We start from the raw sequence: 13,633 nt of genomic DNA on the forward strand, positions 1-13,633 counted from the left end.
ATGCTCGCCTAGCTGCTAGCATGGCACGCCCTCATACTCTGCTTCTGACTGGCTAGTAGTCCTTACCTAGGTACTGTCAGGGCACGCCCTCATACTCTGCTTCTGACTGGCTAGTAGTCCTTACCTAGGTACTGTCAGGGACACGCCCTCATACTCTGCTTCTGACTGGCTAGTAGTCCTTACCTAGGTACTGTCAGGGACACGCCCTCATACTCTGCTTCTGACTGGCTAGTAGTCCTTACCTAGGTACTGTCAGGGCACGCCTCATACTCTGCTTCTGACTGGCTAGTAGTCCTTACCTAGGGTACTGTCAGGGCACGCCTCATACTCTGCTTCTGACTGGCTAGTAGTCCTTACCTAGGTACTGTCAGGGCACGCCCTCATACTCTGCTTCTGACTGGCTAGTAGTCCTTACCTAGGTACTGTCAGGACACGCCCTCATACTCTGCTTCTGACTGGCTAGTAGTCCTTACCTAGGTACTGTCAGGACACGCCCTCATACTCTGCTTCTGACTGGCTAGTAGTCCTTACCTAGGTACTGTCAGGGACACGCCCTCATACTCTGCTTCTGACTGGCTAGTAGTCCTTACCTAGGTACTGTCAGGGCACGCCTCATACTCTGCTTCTGACTGGCTAGTAGTCCTTACCTAGGTACTGTCAGGGCACGCCCTCATACTCTGCTTCTGACTGGCTAGTAGTCCTTACCTAGGTACTGTCAGGGCACGCCCTCATACTCTGCTTCTGACTGGCTAGTAGTCCTTACCTAGGTACTGTCAGGGCACGCCCTCATACTCTGCTTCTGACTGGCTAGTAGTCCTTACCTAGGTACTGTCAGGGCACGCCCTCATACTCTGCTTCTGACTGGCTAGTAGTCCTTACCTAGGTACTGTCAGGGCACGCCCTCATACTCTGCTTCTGACTGGCTAGTAGTCCTTACCTAGGTACTGTCAGGGACACGCCCTCATACTCTGCTTCTGACTGGCTAGTAGTCCTTACCTAGGTACTGTCAGGGCACGCCTCATACTCTGCTTCTGACTGGCTAGTAGTCCTTACCTAGGTACTGTCAGGGCACGCCTCATACTCTGCTTCTGACTGGCTAGTAGTCCTTACCTAGGTACTGTCAGGGCACGCCCTCATACTCTGCTTCTGACTGGCTAGTAGTCCTTACCTAGGTACTGTCAGGGCACGCCCTCATACTCTGCTTCTGACTGGCTAGTAGTCCTTACCTAGGTACTGTCAGGACACGCCCTCATACTCTGCTTCTGACTGGCTAGTAGTCCTTACCTAGGTACTGTCAGGACACGCCCTCATACTCTGCTTCTGACTGGCTAGTAGTCCTTACCTAGGTACTGTCAGGGCACGCCCTCATACTCTGCTTCTGACTGGCTAGTAGTCCTTACCTAGGTACTGTCAGGGCACGCCCTCATACTCTGCTTCTGACTGGCTAGTAGTCCTTACCTAGGTACTGTCAGGGCACGCCCTCATACTCTGCTTCTGACTGGCTAGTAGTCCTTACCTAGGTACTGTCAGGGCACGCCCTCATACTCTGCTTCTGACTGGCTAGTAGTCCTTACCTAGGTACTGTCAGGGCACGCCCTCATACTCTGCTTCTGACTGGCTAGTAGTCCTTACCTAGGTACTGTCAGGGCACGCCCTCATACTCTGCTTCTGACTGGCTAGTAGTCCTTACCTAGCTACTGTCAGGGCACGCCCTCATACTCTGCTTCTGACTGGCTAGTAGTCCTTACCTAGGTACTGTCAGGGCACGCCCTCATACTCTGCTTCTGACTGGCTAGTAGTCCTTACCTAGGTACTGTCAGGGCACGCCCTCATACTCTGCTTCTGACTGGCTAGTAGTCCTTACCTAGATACTGTCAGGGCACGCCCTCATACTCTGCTTCTGACTGGCTAGTAGTCCTTACCTAGGTACTGTCAGGGCCCTCATACTCTGCTTCTGACTGGTTAGTAGTCCTTACCTAGCTACTGAGCATGTGCGACTGCCAACAAAGATGTTCCAGCAGTGAGAGGTCTCACTCTGTAGCTAAAACAGAGACCTGAACACAGGGTGAAAAGAGGAGCTGCAGCAATGTGCAGTACAACAAAAATATGGTTTTATTTTTTTAATTAAACCATGTAAACCTATTCTGATATAACCTGTAAATACAATTATGAATCTGAAAATGAACATAATATGAGCACTTTAATAGAGGTTAAAAGCATCCTGAATTGTGTCCTCCGACATTGCTGAACTCAATCCTATAACACTGAATCACCTTCTCATGGGGCGGCCCAGTAACTCCCTACCTCTCAGGTCCTACCCACAGTTGGAGCTCTTGAGGAGGCACTGGAGGAAGAGCCAGATCCTGACTGACCACTTCTGGTCTAGGTCCATCAGGTTTTATATACTATCTACTAAGTATGCTACCGTGGCAGAAATGGCAGAAGTCAACAGATTAACTCATCGTGGACATCGTCATCATGCTAACCAACAAGTCCGCCACCGCTGGGAATTTTTGAAAAAATCCTATTTTTGTGCGGTTGCATGTAAACAGGAATATTAGTGGAATATTCACTTTCATTAGCCATGAAAACAGCTCAGAGGAATATTGTCTTTTTCGGAATAAGGGGTGCATGTAAACGTAGTCAGTGTTAGAGATAACGACTTTATGACACATATCTACCCTTTGCTCCTTTATATGATCCAACTACACGTCTGATACTCTCATTTAACAAACAACCGTAGAGTTTTTCACAAAGCAGTAAATAAATACTCAGGTTTTGAAGACATTATGAAGGTCACTGTTCAAATACATATACAAATATAGCTGCAATATAATTAGAAAAAATAAGAGAATAGTTATCTAACTCGTAACATAACTTCCACTTACCAAAAACTAAAACAACTTGTTTTTGCAGATTAAGTAACCACAACTTAGAATCAGAATTGTATAGTTACCTTATAGTTTAAACATCATTTATGTCTTATTTTGACAGAACAAATCAATAACACATGTAAATAAAATGCTATTAGTAGAATTATTGAATCAATATATGTTGCTGCACATGATAGGCGACATTTTCCTCATGCATTCACATCTGGTGTCTTCTCCTGTTCTTATCATTTTAAAGTATTTCCAGTTTCAAAGAGTTCTTACCTGTGTTGTTGGTCTGTGATGCTGAGGAGGCAGAGAGCAGTTCATATATCTGCAGAGAGGGCGGGCACTCTGTGGTCACATGATTTCAGAGAAATAGTTTGACTTCAAATCCTCAAAACAGGAGGTAAAGGAGGGAGGAGAGTTCCCCCTCCTCCTCCAGTTATGTTTAGCTGAGAAAAGGTTAACCCACCAGACTCCATGTAAATAATCAGGACTTTTAGCGTGTATAGAGCCAGCATATCTCCACCAGACTCCATGTAAATAATCAGGACTTTTAGCGTGTATAGAGCCAGCATATCTCTACATGTAAATGGGTGAATTAAGGGTTTATTTCAACCAAACCAGAGTGGTGATTGTTGGAACAGTGGAAAGATGAACCAAGACGGCTTTTGGTAGTTTTATTTTGTTTCTGTCCACTTTGAATGAAGTGTGTTTTACGATGATAAAAGTCCTGATTATTTACATGGAGTCTGGTGGAGATATGCTGGCTCTATACACGCTAAAAGTCCTGATTATTTACATGGAGTCTGGTGTAGTTTGGTGATGGTGATTTCGGGGCCGTTTCATGTTAAACTAAAAGGATCTTACTCTTTAACTAAAAGGTCTATCTCTGTAGGGATCCATCCCATAATGTTGTCAGACACTTAGAATAATAATCTGAGTCTGTCAGCGGCAACAACACAACTTTTAGTCAAACTCTTAGTGGACGCTGACGCTGAACATTTGTCCAATAACTTAAATTGAAGCTTGTTCCGCCATATTTCAAAGATTGTTGTTCCCATCAGTCATTTAGACACAACATGGGAAAATAGAGTCCAGGTTGAAAAAAAAAAAGATTTATGTGGGGGTGTTACGTTCCATACTGTAAAATCTCTGAACGAAGCCTCTAGTTCATTGGAACATTAACGGATGGACTGTAGGTAACTATAAATTAACAAGTGTTATTCTGAATACTTTAAATCCGGATATTATTTCGCTGAATGAGACGCATTTATTTGATGACAAGGTAATCAGTTTGGAAGGTTATACATGGTTTGGTTATAACAGAACAAAACATGTTAAGGCACCTAAAGGCTCCGGTGGGGTTGGGTTTTTTGTTAAAAATAACTTGGTGGAATTGATGTTGTAGACAAACAGGTGGATGGTATTCTAGGTTTAAAATGTGTGCATTTGAAATCAGGTTATAGTTTTGTTGTTTTTACCTGTTACCTGCCACCTGAAAGGTCAGTATGGGGAAAGGACGCTTCTTTTTTCTTTAATCATGTTGTGAGTCAGATTTATTTATGTTCAGAAGTTGAAGCAATTTTAGTGTGTGGAGATTTCAACAGTAGGATGGGTGCTTTTGATGACTACCTAAAACGAAGTGGATGTGATGGCCCCTAGAGCCTTCTTGGATGGTTCAGTCAATAAGCATGGAGAATCAATGATTGAATTCTTAAAAGAATCTAAGTTATGTGTTGTTAATGGGAGGATATGTCCTCTAAGTGATAACTATACATCAGTATCTATCAAGGGTAAAACGGTGGTTGATTATATACTTGTATCACATGACTGCTTACAAATATGTGACTATTTTGAAGTTTTAGTTTCAAATCAATTAATTAAAATGGCAACTTGTATGGATTTGATTGGAGAAAGAAGTCCCAGATCATTCTTTACTGTGGTTAAAATGTCTTATAAAGACTGAGGCTCACTGTCATGTAGCTTATCAGGAGAGTTTACAAAATGCATCCACAAAAAGGAAAGTCAGCAGGACTTTACCAGTTAACTTCTGATCCTTGAGTTTACAGCAATCAACCCTTTTGAAAATGAAGAATGATATACAATTATGTTTTAGAGAACAGGAAAATCTAGATAACTGGTATGTCAGCCTTTATAAATTGATTAAAGAAGATATAGAGTCTGATATTAAAGATGGAGATAACTATAATGTTACAAAAAAGCCATTCAATATGAAACCTTATTGGAACAAAGAGTTAAAAGAATTGTGGCAATCTATGTGTAAAACAGAAAATATGTTTCTGAAGTGTTTAAATAATAATATAGAAAGGAAGAAACTATTAGAAACCTTTAAGAATAGCCAGAATAGGTTTGATAAAAGATACAGATTCTATAAAAGACGTTATCAAAGAGGATTGGTATTAAACCTGAAGAGAACCCAAACGTCTGACCCTGAAGAGATTTTGGTATTTTGGTCAGAAATGAATAAACTAGGGCCAAGGCGTAGTTGTAAAATACTGATGGAGGTGCTGGGGATGATGGTAGTTTAGTGACTGGGCTGTGTGATGTCATCAATAGGTGGGAGAAAGATGTCAAAGATCTTTTGATGGAGGGTACTACGAGGATTTATGTCAGAGGAAAAATGTAATAGAGGGCCACATTTTAATAAGGATCTAAATAATAGTCTTACAAAAGAAGAAGTTCAAATGGCTATTAATAAAGCTAAATTGGGAAAAGCGACAGGGGTTGAAAATATCCCAAATGAAATACTGAAATCACCCAAACTATTTGATATGTTGTGTGATTTATTTAAAGGATGTTTAGAATCCGGCAAAATACCATCTATGTGGTTTAAATCAATTATTAATCCGATACCAAAATCCCAAAATGACAATCCAAGGGTGCCTTTAAATTATAGAGGGATTAGTCTAATGAGCACAGTTCATAAGCTATATTCTACAATACTTAATGAGAGGCTCATGTTGTATTTAGAGAAAGAAGAGCTCCTTGTGGAAGAACAAAATGGGTTTCGTAAATCAAGATCATGCCTAGATCACATTTTTGTATTGTCTACAATTATAACTAAAAGAATAAGTGAAAATAAGCCAACATATTCGTGCTTTATCGATTTTCACAAAGCTTCTGATATGATCAATAGGGATCTGTTAGCATATAAGCTTATAGAGTATGGGGTAAATGGAAATCTTTATGGCACTGAAGTCTGTTTATCACAAGCCCATAGCATGTGTAAGATGGAATGAACTCCATACAAACTGGTTCCCAACATCATCAGGGGTAAAACAGGGTGATGCTTTGTCTCCCACATTATTTGCAATTTATATAAATGATTTGGCAAAGGAAATTAAAGCATTGAATTGTGGGATAAGATGTGGAAATGAAATGATAAGTATTTTTTTGTACGCGGATGACATAGTACTACTGTCTCCATCTGAAGATAATTTGCAGTGGATGCTCTCCTATATTGGTTGGTATATTGATTGGTGTAATAAATGGAGATTGTTCATCAATAGAAAGAAAACAGAAATAATTCACTTCAGAAAACCTTTAACTACTCGCAGCACTTATGAGTTTAAAATTGGGTCACACAAGCTGAACTTTGTAGACTCATGAATATCTAGGTTTCTGTATTGATGAACATATGAATTTCAGAAATGGTGTTAAGGTTCTTGCTGATTCAGCACGTAGAGCTTTGGGAGGAATCATTGGTAAAAGTAAGACTCTCAAAGACATAAGTCTTCAAACTTATTCTAATCTGTGTGTGTGTCCTATACTTGATTATATTGTGGGTGTTGGAGGACTTAGAAATATATCTAATTGTGAATTAGTGCAAAAATAGTGCCATAAGATATTTTCTGGGCGTGCATAAATATACCCCGACATTGGTGATAGTGGGAGACATGGGATGGGAATCATGTGAGGCTCGCTGGAAGATATGTATGGCCCAGTTATGGAATCATCTATTAGATATGGACGCAAATAGGTTGACGAGGAAAATATTTCTCTGGGATAAACACACTCTTGGTCCTTGGTCTAACGACATATGCAAACTGTTTTGTAAGTATGGTTTTGGTGAGTTGTTTCTTAATAATGAAAGGAATATTGGTTTGTTTAAAGAATCTGTGTTTGCTAAAGATAAAAAGCAGTGGGCCGATGATATATGGGCTAAGCCAAAATTGTGTCTTTTTGTGATGATAAAACCAGAATATGGTACTGAGAATTATGTTGTATATCATTTATCAAAAAGGCAAAGATCTTTATGTGCTCAGCTGAGATCTGGGGTTTTACCTTTGACTGCTGGAACAGGACGATATGTTAATGTAGAAGAGGAAAAACACAGCTGTCCCATGTGTTGTTTGAATGATATAGAAAATGAGTTCCATTTTGTTTTCTACTGTCCTTTTTATTGTGAACAGCGTGTTTTTTTGTTTCGTAGGATAAAAGCAGAGATTGATTTGGTAAATATGGATGATGCTCAAAGACTGAGATGGCTGTTCACATATGAAACATATAAATTAGCCAGTTATCTAGATAAAGCTTGGGAGAAGAGGAAAAAAGCTCTTTATCGAGATGAACTGTAGATGAGGATTTGTTTGTGTGTGTGTGTGTATATATATGTATGTGTATATGTATATATTTGTAGTCATGTATTTCTCCGAATGATTTGTATATGCGACAGGAAGATGTTTGTTAAATAAGTAAATTTGTGGTGTCTTGTAATCCCATGTGGGATGGGCCAAAATGTTTGGCATGACACAGAAATAAAATATAACTAACTATAGTATCAAATCATAACAAGACACTTTACAGATAGAGTAGGTCTAGACCACACTCTATAATATATAAAACAATACCAACAATTCTAGTAATTCCCCCAAGAGCAAGCATTTAGTGTGACAGTGGCGAGGAAAAGCTTCTTTTTAGGAAGAAACCTCAGGTGGTGAGGAAAACTTCCTTTTAGGGAGAGACCTCGGACAGACCCAGGTTCTTGGTAGGCGGTGTCTGACGGGACAGACCCAGGCTCTTGGTAGGTGGTGTCTGACGGTGCCAGTTGGGGGGTGAGGAACGGTGGCAATAATAGTCACAATAAAGATAATGGAACTATTACTAGAAATAGTAGTTGTAGTAGCACTGCAGGGCATAGCAGGACGTAGCAGGGCACTGCAGAGCGTAGCAGGGAGTGCAGCAGGACCAGGGCGACAGCTGCAACCATGATTTAGGTGCCACCCTAATCCAAGGAAAACTGCTGGGCGAAAGAACATATGGACTCCAGGGAATAAGCTCCCCAGAGCTAAGTTAGTAACTAGCATTTCTGGGACATGGATGCACACAGATGGAAAGAGAGAGGAGAGAGGAGCTCAGTGTGTCAAAGGAAGTCTCCCGGCAGTCTAAAACTATAACAGCATAACTAAGAGCTGGTGCAAGGCAAACCTGAGCCATTTCTATAAGGGTTGGTAGATGAATCTGACGACTATGAAGAGAAGCAGAGAAGAGAAGGGGTGCCGTGTCTGGAGTTATACACCCTCCCCTCGCCATCTAGGCGAACGCTGCAACTCCTCACTCTCTAACTATAAGCTTTATCAAAGAGGAGAGTTTTAGGTTTACTCTTAAAGGTGCTCTAAGCGATGTGGGGTGATGTTACTTCTTGTTGACGTTCAAAGTATTTTTAAACAATATGAGACTAGCTCGCCCCTCCCTCCTCCTCATCCCTCCCCCTCCCTTCCGTGCACTAACCCCCCCACGTCCCTCCACCTAGTCCTGGGTCTTCCCTGAGGCCTCCTCCCAGCTGGACGTCCCTCCACCTAGTCCTGGGTCTTCCCCGAGGCCTCCTCCCAGCTGGACGTCCCTCCACCTAGTCCTGGGTCTTCCCCGAGGCCTCCTCCCAGCTGGACGTCCCTCCACCTAGTCCTGGGTCTTCCCCGAGGCCTCCTCCCAGCTGGACGTCCCTCCACCTAGTCCTGGGTCTTCCCCGAGGCCTCCTCCCAGCTGGACGTCCCTCCACCTAGTCCTGGGTCTTCCCCGAGGCCTCCTCCCAGCTGGACGTCCCTCCACCTAGTCCTGGGTCTCCCCCGAGGCCTCCTCCCAGCTGGACGTGCCTGGAACACCTCCCTAGGGAGGCGCCCAGGGGGCATCCTTACCAGATGCCCAAACCACCTCAACTGGCTCCTTTCGAGGAGCAGCGGCTCTACTCCGAGCTCCTCACGGATAACTGAGCTTCTCACCCTATCTCTAAGGGAGACGCCAGCTACCCTCCTGAGGAAACCCATTTCGGCCGCTTGTACCCTGGATCTTGTTCTTTCAGTCATGACCCAGCCTTCATGACCATAGGTGAGGGTAGGAACAGACATTCAACACAACTAAATGAAGCAGGTGTGAAAAACACGACTTTATTTGAACTATACATAGAATTCATTTTTAAAATGATTTGTTCCTGCGTGGTAAGAGCGAGAGACAGTCTTATACTTAACAGTCCTACTGTATTTAATAACAATAACTTATAACTTTATATAAATTCACAAAACATAAGGACAGAATTACTGGAGGAGCAGAGCTAAGCTAAGCTAAGGGAGGTTGTAGGATATATTTGTGATAAACAGGACCACGCAGGCTGTAGCACTTTGATCATTTTTATTGACACAACACTGGCAGCAGAGAAACACGTACATCATCTTTTCTCTTAATAATTCACTACAACAAAGATAAGAGATCAACGGGCTCTAACTACTCTGTGCTGAGATCAATAAATATTAAGAACATAAAATACTTCATCAGCAGAATCAGCAGTGTGATGAGAGATCAGGAAACATACAGTGTGAGGAAGGGTTACCAGGAGTTACCAGGCTGCAACACAATAAATACAAACCGTCACTTTAACGCTCTCTGTTAGCCCATATAATACAAAAAAGATATCGTACATATATATATACACACAGTCACTGTTCTCAGGTCAGTTTCCTCCTCATGATGAACTTTATTTAAAGGAGCTGAAGCTCAGCTGAACCTGCCAGCAGGACCTCTGCATCCACGCTAACGCTACGTGCTAAACATATTTAAAGGGCCACACCTGTGTTTTTACTTCAAATCTTTTCTACTGCAAATCAAACATGCTAACTGGCAACAATAACCAGACCCAAACATAACAGTTTTCAGCTGTGATCCAGAATGAAAATCTGCAGAACTTAGCAGACTGTTTTTCTGCTTGAGCTGGAAATGTGTTAACATTGTCAGTTATTTTTTGTTTTATTTAAAATCTGCAGAAACCCGTTTTAAAGGCACATCCCAGTGCTCGCATGGCTGGGTTCAAACATCCACCTGCCAGCATCTGGTTGTAAACGTTTCCCTGTTTCCAGTCTTCATGCTAAACCAAGCTAACTGCTGGCTGTAGCTTCATATTTACACGACATGAGAGTGGTGTCAATCTGAACACGTAAAGTGCAGTTCAGACCGAAGATTCACAACGAGACTCAACGGTCATTTTCTTCTTTTACTAAAGCCAACCCCGTTCTTAAACTCAACCGTAGCTTTCTTCTCGCGATAACACGCCAAGTGGTGTGTATGTTTACGCCCCCTGTATACAGCGTAGACATACACGCAGACAACTCAAAATGCGTACAGATAACACGCCACTTGGCTTTAGGAAAGTGGGCGTGTATGTTTACGCAAAGTCATGATGTCATGTCTCCTTGTTAGTCTCTCGTCTGCAGCGATCTGAAAGCTGCCAGTTTCCACCAATGAGACGAGACGGCCTATCATCTGCATGGAAACCACTCTCTGTTCTTCCGTTCTAACTTCAGACTTTTCAGACTTTTTTGTAGCTGGATATCATTTGTAGCGTCTTGAAATATGAGTGAGGACAGTGATAGTGAGATACTTGCTACAGCTGCATTTCTAGTAGAGATGAAACGGAGAAAACAGCGTTTTATTTCTCGGATTCTCCGCTCCCTCTCTTCAATCCCTCTCTAGCTCGCTCCACAACATACCGCGCTGTAAAGTTGTTGTAAAGTTTAAATAACACGTTTAAACATAAAACACAGGTATGGTCTTTAAAAAAGGTCACTTCTCTTTGTCTTCTTTTTGTATTTACAGTTCATGGAGGGTCAAAGAAACAGTTTTACTTGAAGGTAACAGTTCTATAAGAATGGCACGTTTGGGACCATTTTAACAGGAAGTGGAGAAAACAAAAACCCGACAGCTTCAGATGTCATTTCTGACATTGTGAAAGAAAAACACGTTTTAAATGACTTAGTATGAGTATGGAGGTAAATAATAACTAAACTAACAAACTATTACTATCTCATAAACAGCTGATTGTTACTAATTGTAAGTTTAATCATTACTAAATACTTTCATATTCCACTGAATTTTAAATGATGAAGGTATTTTACTTTGAAAGCGATCTGTCTCAAGTTCACAGTATGAATTATGACGTTTGGGTTTAGAAACCTAAACTACTGACTTAGGTTTGGACAAAGTTGGTGGTTTGGGTTGAAATCTGTTGGGTTACTTCTCTTCCGTGCGTACGTACTTGATCTAATTATGCATGTAAGGCATAAAAAAAAAAAAAAAAGTTTGGTTCCGGTTTCAGACCGACTGTCAATTTATGTGAGACCCAAATTTATTTTATGAGCTTGGGGAAGAAATACTACAAATTAAATAAATACACAAATAAAAAGTTGACTCTTGCGATGCAAGACGCCTGTTGTCCTCCAGCAATGCTGGAAGAGGACCTGATGTCGCCGCAGCACCACTTAACGTTGGCGTGTCCAGTTTTACGGCGCCTTCAAGCAGCCCGCCGGGAGCTTCAACACGTTAAGCAGGGCAGATGAAACCACTCAGGAACTAGATGTTGTGTTTAATGTCGTTCAAGAGGATGGCAACGTAGCAAGCAAACACCATGAAATGAAAGGTAAACGGCCTTTAGGGTGCTAACGTTACAGCAAGTCCCTGTGGCTCAACGGAGGGAAGCTAACGACAACTTCAACTGTATTGATACCCAGACCTTGAAAAAACCTCACCATGTTTTCAATTTACTAAGCGACAACTGTACATGTAGTACAGGTAGGCTATGTTATGAAGAAATAGAGTATCCATTGCTGCTGTAAAGGAAAATAAAAAAAATAATACATTTCATACCTATCCCTTGCTGCCACTGGGAAAAAAAATAAAATAAAATAAATTCCCTACCGACCCATGACCTCCACTGACAACCAACAGGAACCAAACTTTTTTTTTTTTAGGCCTAACATAGATCTATTTCTTATGTAAAGTAAGGTTACCCATCTCCAGCGCTACGTTTTGGGTTTTAAGCGTTTGAGTTTTGATCCCAAAGTGATCTCAGTGTTTTCATCTGCAGTAGAAGAACAAAGAGAAACATGTTGAAGAGACTTTGGATTAGTCTATTAAACGTTGCTTCCCTCAATAGTCGGCACCAGAAACACTAGAACGGTCGTGTTTTGATCCAGCTTTTCTAATGTGATAATTGTGCAAAATGTGCATGAAAATATGTGACTGGAAACACGGCTAATGACTGACTCCAGGAGTATCGTCCGTTGCTCCCGGAGGCAAAATCACAGCTTTCAAAGTAAAATACTCAAACTTTAAATGAGACCTTTTCTTATTTTCACAACATTAAATATTCAGTAGTGATTACATCCAGTTGATTTTAAGATTCAGATTATTACAAATAAAGATTTGATTAGCTTCCATGCTGGAGCAGTTTCTTACGTGAACGGGGTTAAATGAGTCGAGACATTCAGATCAAGTTCAGATGAAACCAGCAGCCCATCAGACGCAGATATCGATCCGTCATAAACCGGCTTTATCAATAGACAGATACATAAATCTACAACATATAAATAAACTACTTCATGGACCTTCGTTGAAGCTTCTGTTAAAGTGACGTGTCGACATGCAGCCACTGCAGGCTCCTGCCGTCATGACATGCAGCACAAACTCATTCAGTGTCTGTCTGCATTCATATCGGAGAGGTTATGTAACTTTTATAGCATTAATATTCCTTCAAAAGTGCCTTGATTCGCCTGCAGCCAAGCTGGACGTGAAACCTGATGCAAAGATGTTTCCAGAAGACTTCCCGGATAAGTGTGACCTGTTTTTTAATTACCATGCATCCTGGGAGATGATGAAGCAGCCAGTGAGCCGTGAGATGGAGGTCCTGTTCAGTTTTATTTATGGCTCCGCTTCAGATTTATTCTTGCCGTCAGACGTCGTCGAATATTCGGCTCCGAGACGATGACATGGACAGGTATCGTCCCCCTGCATGTCTGAAAGAAGAGCAGGATACAAAATCAGGTTTCTGCAGCTTTCAACAGGTTAAATGGAAGACTTTTTAAGACCTTTTTGAACACAATTCAAGACCTATTTCACATCCATACTGGCAAAAAGGTACGAAGATATGAAGGAAAATCTGAAGAGTCGAGAGGAAAAGAAATCCGTCGATCTAAATCACAAAATGTACAGTAAGAGGTCTTGTCTTTCAGCCATGTCAGAATCAGGGAACATGGTTTGAGACCAACAAGTCCTCCAAACCAGACGACCACGGAGGTAGTTTGTTTCTACCCTCTAATACGACCCACAGAAGTGTTTCAGTCCACATATTTAAACTTAACGGTCGCAGTTCTAAAACACACCGTTAACGTTGAGAAACGGTCCCAGTTTGGTTAGGTTTAGACACCAAAACTACGGAGTTAAGTTGATAAAAACATGGTGGTTTGGGTTACAAT

The 13,633-nt window shown here is 41.7% G+C and overlaps 1 protein-coding gene across 3 annotated transcripts in view; it reads right to left on the reverse strand.

The window, feature by feature from the left end:
* Positions 1–9,506: 9,506 nt before the first annotated feature.
* The window catches only part of LOC144531051 (G-protein coupled receptor-associated protein LMBRD2B), a 34,136-nt gene continuing 30,009 nt past the window's right edge, over positions 9,507–13,633 (reverse strand). For 2 of the 3 annotated variants that reach the window (XM_078270949.1, XM_078270950.1), the window contains exon 19: positions 9,507–13,174. In XM_078270949.1, the coding sequence (XP_078127075.1) occupies positions 13,111–13,174 (64 nt within the window). In that variant the 3' untranslated portion in view covers positions 9,507–13,110. The remainder of the gene's footprint in view (positions 13,175–13,633) is intronic. The other variant, XR_013503188.1, reaches the window with a different exon arrangement.

Source organism: Sander vitreus, chromosome 16, assembly GCF_031162955.1.
Source record: "Sander vitreus isolate 19-12246 chromosome 16, sanVit1, whole genome shotgun sequence".
NCBI classification, from domain to species: Eukaryota; Metazoa; Chordata; class Actinopteri; order Perciformes; family Percidae; genus Sander; species Sander vitreus.